This window comes from Cannabis sativa, chromosome X, assembly GCF_029168945.1.
Source record: "Cannabis sativa cultivar Pink pepper isolate KNU-18-1 chromosome X, ASM2916894v1, whole genome shotgun sequence".
NCBI classification, from domain to species: Eukaryota; Viridiplantae; Streptophyta; class Magnoliopsida; order Rosales; family Cannabaceae; genus Cannabis; species Cannabis sativa.
In genome coordinates this window covers 65,721,999-65,733,458 of record NC_083610.1, presented here as the reverse complement: position 1 = coordinate 65,733,458, position 11,460 = coordinate 65,721,999, and the positions used below count along the sequence as shown (strand labels likewise).

The 11,460-nt window shown below is 39.9% G+C and overlaps 1 protein-coding gene across 1 annotated transcript; it reads left to right on the top strand.

Annotated features, from left to right (window-relative positions):
* The first annotated feature begins 605 nt into the window (after positions 1-605).
* LOC115723540 (uncharacterized mitochondrial protein AtMg00860-like) lies at positions 606-1,472 on the top strand. The gene is made up of 2 exons (XM_030653032.1): positions 606-724; positions 1,181-1,472. Exons 1-2 carry the CDS (start codon positions 606-608, stop codon positions 1,470-1,472), a joined length of 411 nt encoding a protein of 136 aa, XP_030508892.1.
* The last annotated feature ends 9,988 nt before the right edge of the window (positions 1,473-11,460 follow it).

Genomic DNA, 11,460 nt, shown 5'->3' with positions numbered 1-11,460 from the left:
TTCGGATGGTGGGGAATCTAATGAATTAGATGACAATCCAGTTGATGAGGTTAGCTTGAATGCTTTGTCAAATTCCTCTAATCCTCAAATTTTTCATATTTTGGCTAAACATGGTGCGAAATCATTGGAAGTCTTGATTGACACGGGCAGCAACAACAATTTTATTCAAGAAACACTTGCGACTCAGTTGTAATTACCTTGGGAAGAAACTAAAAGGTTCAAGGTATATATGGGCAATGGCCATTCTCTACTATGTTCAAAAATTTGCAAAGAAGTGGAATTAATTTTACAGAGTCATAATTTTGTGGTGGATTTTAATATGCTTCCTATTTCAGGGTTTGATGTGGTACTTGGAATGCAGTGGCTGCAGACCTTGGGCCCTTGCATCCATGATCATAAAAGAATTGACCACGGAGTTCTCTTGGTAGGAGAGTATAGTCAAATTAGCAGCCTCTAAGGATGTTTCCACACATTAGTTGTCTTATAGCCATTTTGTGACGCTGCTAGGGTGAGGTTTGTTGTTTGTTTTGTTTAATGACTGTCATGGATAGTTGTGAGTCTCAATCGGTTCCATTACCTCAAATGGAAGCTAATTTTCCCAGGGCATGTTGACTGAATATTATGATGTGTTTGTCGAACCAAAGGGGCTGCCACCATACAGAGAAGTTGATCATCGCATCCATTTACAACTGGGTTCAACACCTGTTAATGTTCACCCCTACAGGTAACCCTATTTTCAGAAGGACATTATTGAGCAAATGGTCAAAGAGATGGGAGAATGTGGTATTATTCAATCGAGTACCAGCCCATATTCGTCTCCGGTGCTACTGGTAAAAAAAAGATGGGACATGGCATTTTTGTGTTGACTATAGAGCGCTAAATGGAATCACCATCAAGGATCGGTTCCCTATTCCAACAATTGATGAGCTTTTGGATGAGTTGGGTACAACAGCGGTATTTTCCAAGCTTGACTTGTGGGCCAGATGTCATCAGATTATAATGGATTCGAGAGACATACACAAAATGGCTTTTCGCACTCACGAGGGCCACTACGAATTCTTAGTCATGCCATTTGGTCTGACAAATGTGCCCTCAACTTTGCAAGCAGCCATGAATCAGGCCTTTAGGCCACTTTTAAGGGGATGTGTTATTGTATTTTTAATGATATTCTTGTCTATAGCTCCAATGAGGATACACATGTGGAACATTTGAGGCAAGTACTGCAGTTGCTACGACAACACAAATTCTTTGCAAAGGCAAGTAAGTATTTGGGATATTTGGTATCTGCTCAGGGGGTTCAAGCCGATCCTTCGAAGATTACAGCCATGGTTCAATGGCCGCAACCTCAATCTATGAAACAACTACATGGTTTTCTTAGTTTGACAGGGTATTACCGCCTTTTTGTGCAACATTACACTACCATTGCTGCCTCTTTGACGGAGCTATTGAAAAAGGATAATTTTCAATGGTGATTTGTTGCAGCCATGACCTTTAAAAAACTCAAGAAAGCTAGAGTGAATGGAGTTTGCCCAGTGGTCGTCTTCTAGGTAGTCATGTGCGACCATAGGACCTCTGGGAGCAATTTAAGCCAGTTGCCTTTTGCTTTCTCAAGGTGCTTCTTTAAGGTGTCCTTAGATGGATGCTTTAAAATTCTCTGCAGCTAAAACATGAAACTCAACCCCCTCAAATGTTCTTTTAGAGTAGGCTTTAAAAAGTTCCTCGGCTTAAAAGCAAATCCAGACAAGATCCAAGCCATTTTGGACATAAAGTTGCCCACAACTATCAATGAAGTACAAAGCTTAACATGACACATTGCTGCACTAAGCAGATTTATGTTTAAGTCTACAGACAAATGTGTACCCTTCTTCAACATTCTCAGAGGCAACAAAAAATTTGAGTGGACAGAGGAATTGTTGGAATTATTTTACCAGGATCTAGATTTACTACCAAATATGTTTCATTAACATCCTAATATGAATTCTAAAACAATGAAATAAACACATATAAAGTTTAGGAAACCTCACATTGGGTGCAGCGGAATATAATGACTCCTTCCATTCAGATCTCTAGCCCTTGATTCCATTTCTGTAGCTGAGCATTATCAAGATCTGAACTTGGATCTCTTTCTCTCCTTCCTTTGATGCTGATTCTCCTTCTTGTTGTTTGGATTCTTCACAGTCTTACACACTATGATTGAGATACCACTTGATGTGTGTGGGCACTATGTTGGAATTATTTTACCAGGATCTTAGATCTACTCACAAGTATGTTGATTAACAACCTAAATATGAACTTCTAAAACGAATATAATTAAACACATATAAAGTATGAGAAACCTTACATTGGGTGCAGCGGAATAATATGTCTCCTCCCACTCAGATCTCTAACCCTTGATTCCTTTCTGTCGTAGAGTATAATCAAGACCTGAGCCCGAATGTCCTTCTTTGTTTACTACGAATTCTACACAGCCTTCCTCACTATGATTGAGGTATTACTTGATGTGTGTGGGCACTACTCTATCACTTAGAGGGATTTCGAAAATAGAGAAGAAAGAGAGAGATAGAGAGTGTGGCGGCTCAGGAGTGTTTTTGTGAAAGAAAAGAATGCAGTAATATGTGTGTATGAAACCTGAAGCCTTTACCTTCTATTTATAGAATACCACATAGGGTTATGGTTGAATTACTTGGCATTAAAAAATGAAAAATTAAATGATAAAATGCAAGCAAAGTGGTCGGCCATAGCAATATGGAAACAAGCCTCCCACTTTTGCAACTTTCTTATTTTATCATTCCTAGTTTCCCATTCTCTCAAAAATTGCCATTTTTCTCATTCAGCCACATAAATGTCAAATCTAATTATTTAATAACTATAATTAATTATTAAATAATATATTTTCATTTATTTTATTTATTAATTAAACTAATGAAAGATTCCTAATTAATAAATATGCCCTATAAACTCTCTATTTACTGTTTTGCCCTTAATAAGTGATAAATTCACAAATAGACATAGTCTAACTTGAGAATTATAATTGATTAATTAAAACCAATTAAATGAGTCTTACAAGTAATATTGTCTCAACTAGTGTGGGGACCATGGGTCTATATATCCGAGCTTCTAATAAGCAGATCAAGAATTTACATCTTAAATTCACTGATTTATTAATTCTTCGTTGAATCCACGCATAGAACTTAGAATTGCACTCTCAGTTATATAGAACGCTCTATATGTTCCACCATATAGACACGTCATTAATTATCCATTGTTATAATCCTAATTTGATCAATTATCCTCTATATAGATGATCTACACTGTAAAGGGATTAAATTACCGTAACACCCTACAATGTATTTTATCCTTAAAACACTTAACCCTGTATAAATGATATTTCAGCTAAGTGAAATGAGTACTCCACCATTTATTTTCGTTTGGTTAAGCTCGAAGGAGATCATCCTTAACTTTCTACTCGCCAGATAGAAGCTATAGATTCCATATTTATGTTAGCGCTCCCACTCAATTGCACTACTGTGTTCCCAAAATGTACGTATCACCCTAACCCAAAAGTAGGATTAACTAACAAATCAAAGAACACGAATAACACTCTTGAGATTGAACCTAATCATATCAGGATTAAGATCATTTGATCTAGGATCAACTAAGTGATATTGAATTGAATAGATATGACGGTAAGTTTAATAAATCTATATCAAAATCAATATCGGTCCATTCTAATGCATACTCCATGCATCCAACCCAAGCTTTACTTTAACCAATGCTCTAGAAAGAACATAGCATTTCTCCAAATGCAAGTAAACTTTGTTGTAGATTGTCATATCAGTAAAACCCTGTGTTCTGATAAATCTAGGAATCTTTATTCACATAGTCATGTTTACTTTCCATTGTGTTGACAACACAATAAACATGATCAAGTATGTGAAAAGGGTTTGAATGAATTTATAAATCAAATAGATAAACAATTGATAAGGTGAACCAAAACATACACAAATGAATGAAAAATACTTCTGTTATTTTATTTATATTGAATAATCAGGATTACATTGAAACAGAGTTTTATTTAGGGCATAAAACCAAACACACTACTCTATCACTCAAGGTATTTCAAAATTCAAGAGAAGAAGAAGAAGAGAGGGGCGACTATGGCTTTTCTCTGAAAGGAACAATATGCAAGTCATAGTTTCCTGAAGCCGTTACTTTCTATTTATAGAATGCCATCTAGGTTTAGGTTAGAATTGTATGGCATTAAAATAATAAAAAATATAAATGGTAAACCCTTTGCATAGTGGCCGGCCATATAATGAAAATGGGCCTCACTTTGCAACTTTCCAATTTTGTCATTTTTCAATCCCATTTTCGAAAATGCCAATTTTTCAATTTAACCATTTAAATGCCAATTCTAATTATTTAATAACTACAAATTAATTATTAAATAATATTGTCATTTAATATATTTATTAATTTAGACATGTAAAGTCTCTTAATTAATAAATAAACCTAGAATCTATTTTCTTTACAATTTCACCCTTGCTTAGTGAAAATTCATAAACTAGACATAGTCTAACTTTAGAATTATAATTGATTAAACAAAATCAATTAACTGAGTCTTACAAACAGTATGGTCTCAACTAGTATGGGGACTATGGGCCTATATTAACCGAGCTTCCAATAAGTCGAACTAAATTTACCAAGTAAATTCCCTAACTTATTAATTCCTTATTGAATCCACACTTAGAACTTGGAATTACACTCTCAGTCATATAGAACGCTCTATATGTTCCACGATATAGATACGCTATTAGCTATCCATTGTTATAATCCTAATTTTATCAATGGCCCTCTAATAGATGATCTACATTGAATAGGCACTAAATTACCGTTACACCTTCAATGTATTTTATCCTTAAAACACTTAGCTCCGTATAAATGATATTTCAGCGAAGTGAAATGAGATCTCCACCATTTATCTCTGTTTAGCCAAGCTCGAAGGATATCATCGTTTCACTTCTAAATTCCTATAGAAGTTATAGACTCCATATTTATGTTAGCGTTCCCACTCAATTATACTATCATGTTCCCAAAATGTACGTATTACCCTGACTCAAAAGTAGGCTTAACTAACAAATCAAAGAACATGTATAATACTCTTGAGATCGAACCTAATCATATCAGGATTAAGATCATTTGATCTAGGATCAACAGGTGATATTGAATTGAATAAATATTACGGTAAATTTTAATGTATCTAATCAAAGTTCAATATCGGTCCCTTCCGATGTATACTCCATACATCCGATAATGGTAATGTAAAGACCGCTTAGTTTAATTTGGAAATTAGCAGTTAATCACGTTTAATTATGAAATTATTTATAGCTATTTAAATAATTATTTATACTGTTATTATTGAATTCAGAGGTGCATTGTTATGTCATTTAGTAGTTTTCATAATTTTGCATTTCCGGTGCCCGGTATCATGGAACTCGGTGTTTGGCTCAGTAAAATCACAACTTAGTATGTTAGTAGTTTTGGACGGTTTGTTAGACATTGGGAATGTCGGGAATGGCCGGGAATTTAGAATTTTCTAAAATACCCCTTTAGTGTTATTTATGTTGTTTTAATGTGGAGGGGCAAAATGGTCTTTTTGCCCCAATGATATTTTTGTCCTTTAGTGGACTTAGAAAATAAGTTAGTATGTGTTTTAATATATTTTGTTCATTTTGCAAAGTTTTAAAAAATTAGAATGTTAGAAAAAATTTCAAAGGAAAACCATCTTTTTCTCTCAACTCTCTCTCTATTTCGGCCCTCTTGGAGCAGCAAGAAGCTGGCCATTTTCTTGAGATTTCAAGCTAGTTTCAATCTAATTTTGTGAACTCTTGTTGTGGTATGTTCTCTCTAGCTATTCTTTTTAGTTTTCTTGAAAATTTGATGAAAAATTAGTAAATGCATGGATGATTTAAGGATGTTGCTGCTGCTTGTTGCTGCTGTTGTTTCTATGTTTTAAATGTTGATTTAAGTATGTTTAATTAGGTTTAATTGCATGCTAGTTATTCTTGTTCTAGTTGGATAGGTTTCTTGTTAAAAAGTTTGGTTTTCAAAGAGAATTTTTGAAATTTGTGGCTGTAGTGTTTGCATGAATTAGGGTTAGTTTTCTGCAGTGTTATTATGCTTGTTTATGAAGTTCTAAGCTAGTTTTGAGGCATGTTAGTGAGCTTTAGCCAAGTTTGAGTTTGAACTCAAAGCTTGGAGCTCACATGGTGTTTTTCAATTCTGTGCATTCTGGGTTGTGCTATTGCTTTAGATATGTTATTTGGGTCCTATGGAACAGGTCTGGAAGGTTTGAGGTTGTTTGGAGTTGATTTGGTTGAGTTATGAAATTTTGAATTTCTGCCTGCGAGGAACCAAAATTCCGGTTGTGCATCCGGAATTCCGGATGGGTTTCGAAAATTCCCAGAACCGGAATTCCGGTTGGGCAACCGGTCTACCGGTTGGGGAAAATTCAGAAACCCTAGTTTTCCTCGATTTTATGTTATTTGGGGTATTGCCATGCTTTTTATCGATAGGGTAACTTTTAGTTCCTAGTTTAAGTCCCCGGGAAGTGATTTAGCGTATCACTTATAGTGTTGTGATTTTTATGGTTTAGGAGCCTGTAATCCGCCGCGCAGATAGTTCTAGTCAGGTTGACCGGCACACCTGAATTCAGAATCCAGGTAAGATTAGTATAACAGTATGCATATGTAGATTACATGTTTAGCGTGCATGTAGGAAGCCTGTTAGTTTACATTAGATATGTATGTTGGCTTCGAACCATCCAACTGTATCACGTCGGTACAGGCTGGAGTATGACCAGTAGCCGGAGTATGACCGGTTCGACCGATTAGGCTGATACTTAGGTTGGTGGTTCCGTACTATTTGACGTATCACGTCGGTACAGGCTAGAGTATGACCAGCAGCCGGAGTATGACCGGTTCGACCGATCAGGCTGATACTGTAACACGTCGGTACAGGCTGGAGTATGACCAGCAGCCGGAGTATGACCGGTTCGACCGATTAGGCTGTTACTTGTCAATAGTACCCTCCCTATGAACGTTCAGAACTCAGTACCGTGTTGGACACGGCAGTTAGGGGGACTCAGTATCGTGTTGGACACGGCAGTCAGGGTTATGATCAGGGGTATGGGCGTCTGATCATGACCGGGATTTATGTATGAATATTATTATGCTTTTCTTACTGAGTCCGTCGACTCACAGTGCTATGTTTATGTGTAGGTAAGGGCAAGGCTAGAGCTGATGGACCGTGAACGAGCCTATGAAGATTATACATGTCGTGGCGGTTAGGCCTGGAGCGTACGATCATCGGGACAGCGAGGCTATTTTTTGTAACTAGTCGCTAGGCGACAAATATTTTGTATAAACAGTAAACTTTTGTAAATGATTTTGTAATCGGGATCCCGAGTCTTTTGTATAAATATTTTACAAGTTTAATTAAAAAGCAAAAATTTTAATTAATCACGTTTTCCATAAACCTCGTTGATTAGCAACGAGCTGCACAGCATGTTTAAAAATCACGTAATACGCCTATGCTAGTTAGGGTGTTACAATTTGTTATCAGAGCCACCAAGTTGTCTTCCGAAGATCGTCACGACATGTACAATCATCATCAGCAGTTAGCTCGTTCCACGGTTTAGTAAGCCTTTATTGCCTTAGTAGTTTATAAATTTATTTTATGAAATAAGAAAAGCCTGATAGGAAGCATGTTAGTAGCCTGATAGTAGAATAGGCGCATGTTTCGTTTTTAATTTCCAAATTAAGCGGCATTAGTACGCTCTCCTTGAATACGACCTGATATGCCAACTCTTGGTTTCGCAGGCGGTTCTGACTAGATGGACGCCAGGCGGACTACCAGGAGCCAGGGCAATTCAGTGGGGTCGAATTAGGGTCAGGGAGCTCAGTTTCCCCCGCCAGCTAGGGCCGAGGTAGAGGTCCCCGGGGCAGGGCTTGTGGTCAGGGTGATGAGAACCCGCCACAGGCTGCCCAAGCTCCCCAAGCCGATCAGGGAGCCCAGAATTGGGAGGTTAGGTTTGCGGAAATGCAAGCCAGAATAGAAGAGCAAGACCTCGAGATATAGAGATTGAGGCAGTAGGGGGCTCCTGCAGTGCCCGTGCCAGTAGTTCCAGTGGCACCCGCCCCTGCTGCTCAGACCGAAATAGTTGTGGCGGCCAACAGAATGGAACCTTTGTATGAACGGTTCCGGAAGCAAGCACCTCCGGTCTTTTTGGGAGGTCCAGATGTGATGAAGGTCGAGCAGTGGCTAACGGTGATCACCAAAATTCTGAACTTTATGGGTGTCACCGGTAATGACAGAGTGGTGTGTGCCACTTTCCAGTTCCAGGAAGACGCTCTTGTCTGGTGGGACATGGTCTCTCAGATTCACGACATCACCACTATGACCTGGGAAAGGTTCCAGGAACTCTTTAACGCCAAGTATTATAATGAGGCAGTTAGAAGCGCCAAGAGGAAAGAGTTCGCTCACCTGACCCAGCGGGAGAATATGAGCGTGACCGAGTATACTACTCAGTTTGACCGGTTGGCGAGGTTAGCCTCGGGAATAGTGCCAACCGACTTCAGCAAGAAAGAGAAGTACCTGGACGGGTTAAATGCGAAGATTAAGCATGATTTGATGATCACCACCGACGACAAGACCACCTATGCTGAGATGGTGGAGAAGGCACTGCGAGCTGAGGGCGCAGTTGGGTGTATGTCGGAGTCGGCCAGTACTCCGGCGAGTGGCGGGGCTCCTACCCCTCCTGCATCAGGCTTTAGCAGGGGGAGTAGTGGTTCGGCCATGGACCAGAAGAGAAGAGCATCCACTGCATCCGGAGGCTCGAGTCAGAACAAGAGGTTCCAGGGGAACCAGAATAGAGGTAGTCGTCCCGGTGGTGCAGAGACCCGATTCTCCTATCCCGAGTGCCCCAGCTGCAAAAGGCACCATCGGGGTGAATGCAAAGGTCAGGGATGCTTTCACTGTGGCATGCCCGGACACTTCAAGAGGGATTGTCCCCAGCTCCGCTCAGAGGCACCGAGAGCTCCGGCGATACCCACTCCAGCTAGGGTGTTCGCCATCACTCAGGCTGATGCAGATGCCAGCCCATCAGTTGTAACAGGTCAGCTTTCTGTTAATAACTCGCTTTACTCAGTACCTTTTGATTCTGGGGCTACACATTCTTATGTGGCAGCCAGAGTCTTTAGTAAATTGGATAGACCGTACGATAGATATGATTCAGGGTTTGGAACCCTATTACCTGGCGGAGAGTTGGTTATCTCCAACAGGTGGATTAGGTCTATGCCGATCAGGATAGATGGTAGAGAGTTAAGTGCTGACTTGATAGAGATGAGTTTAGTAGAGTTCGATATTATTTTAGGAATGGATTTCCTATCTAAATATTTGGCGAGTATTGATTGCAAAAGGAAGATGGTGATCTTCCAACCGGAGAGTGAAGAACCTTTTGTGTATGTTGGTTCAGTTCGGGGATCTCGGATTCCGGTGATTTCGGCCATGTCAGCTAAAGAATTATTGCATGGCGGTTGTTTAGGGTTTCTGGCCGTGGTGGTGGACACCACTTGGCCAGATACCATTCGGCCAGAGGACGTCAAGGTGGTTCGGGAATTTTTAGATGTTTTTCCCGAAGAACTTCCAGGGTTACCACCTCAGCGGGAGATTGACTTCGTGATAGATTTGGTACCAGGGGTGGAACCGGTTTCCAAAGCCCCATATAGAATGGCTCCAGCTGAACTTAAGGAGTTAAAGATTCAGCTCCAGGGGTTGCTTGACATAGGGTTTATCCGACCTAGTGTGTCACCCTGGGGAGCCCCAATTTTATTTGTCAAGAAGAAAGATGGAACTATGAGGATGTGCATCGATTACAGAGAATTGAACAAGCTGACAGTGAAGAATAAATATCCATTACCTAGGATCGATGATTTGTTCGATCAGCTTCAGGGGAAGACGGTCTTTTCTAAGATTGATCTCCGCTCGGGTTATCATCAGTTGAGAATCCGAGAGGAGGACATTCCGAAGACAGCTTTCCGCACTAGGTATGGACATTAGGGCTGAACATTTTGAACGGGTTTGACCCGAACCCGAGCAACCCGCCCGAACCCGAACTAGTGAGCCCGCAAAAAATTTTTTTAAAAAAAGTTTCGGGCGGGTTGGGTTCAACCCGGTACCCTTCGGGTGGGTTGGCGGGTTGAGATTTTAGGGGTACCGGGTTTCGGGTTGAACCCGCGAACCCGCCCGCCAACCCGGTTTATAAATATATTATATATATTTCTTTTATTACTCTTTTTATATATATATAATATGGACTTTAGATTTTTATGGACTATGGATATTGGATATGGATGTATTTTGAAATATTTTAGTTTTCACTTTTATCATGATTCATGAACATGAATATGAAGTTTGATTTGAATCTTTGATAAATAGGTTGTTTGTTTGTTGGTTGGATTGATTATGTATTTTTTTCTTCAATAATAGATACTATGAACAAATTGTTATATTATATATGCTTAATTTAATAAATAAAAAAATAAAAATAATTATTTGAATAAAAAATTAATTTTTTTTAAAGAGTTGACCTGGTCAACCCGCCAACCCGCTAAACCCGACCAACTGAAACCCGCCAACCCGTGACCCGCCAACCCGCCAACCCATGCCCTATTCGGGTCCGGGTTCGGTTTCAATTTTTTGAACCCGAAACCCGTGAACCCGAAACCCGCCAACCCGAAACCCGGTAAACCTGCCCGATGTTCAGCCCTAATGGACATTATGAATTTCTGGTTATGTCGTTTGGACTAACCAATGCTCCTGCAGCATTTATGGACTTGATGAATAGAGTATTCAAGGATTTCCTCAATATCTGTGTGATTGTGTTTATCGACGACATCCTTGTGTACTCTCAGTCAGAAGAGGAGCATGAGTTACACCTTCAGATGGTACTGCAACGGCTTCGGGAACACAAGCTTTATGCCAAGTTCAAGAAATGCGAATTTTGGCTATCTCAGGTGTCCTTCCTAGGGCACATTGTGAGCAAAGATGGGATCAAGGTGGATCCCGGGAAGATCGAATCCGTCAGGGATTGGTCGAGACCGAAGACAGTGACAGAGATCAGAAGCTTCTTGGGTTTAGGTGGGTATTATCGTAGGTTCGTGGAAGGGTTTTCAAAAATTTCAATGCCCTTAACCGAACTTACAAAGAAGAATCAGCGGTTTGTCTGGTCAGACAAGTGCGAAGCTAGTTTTCAGGAGCTGAAGCAAAGGTTGATTACCGCTCCAGTGCTAGCTTTGCCTTCGGACAATGAGAAGTTTGTAGTTTATTGTGATGCATCCAGACAGGGTCTGGGGTGTGTGTTGATGCAAGCCGATCGGGTCATCGCTTATGCCTCCCGTC

What these genes read in the sequence shown, in the direction of transcription:
- LOC115723540 (XM_030653032.1), top strand. Translation starts at nt 606, where the DNA reads ATGTTGACTGAATATTATGATGTGTTTGTCGAACCAAAGGGGCTGCCA. An exon ending in GTTAATGTTCACCCCTACAG is followed by an intron (nt 725 to 1,180) that starts GTAACCCTATTT and finishes TCTTGTCTATAG; the next exon opens with CTCCAATGAGGATACACATG.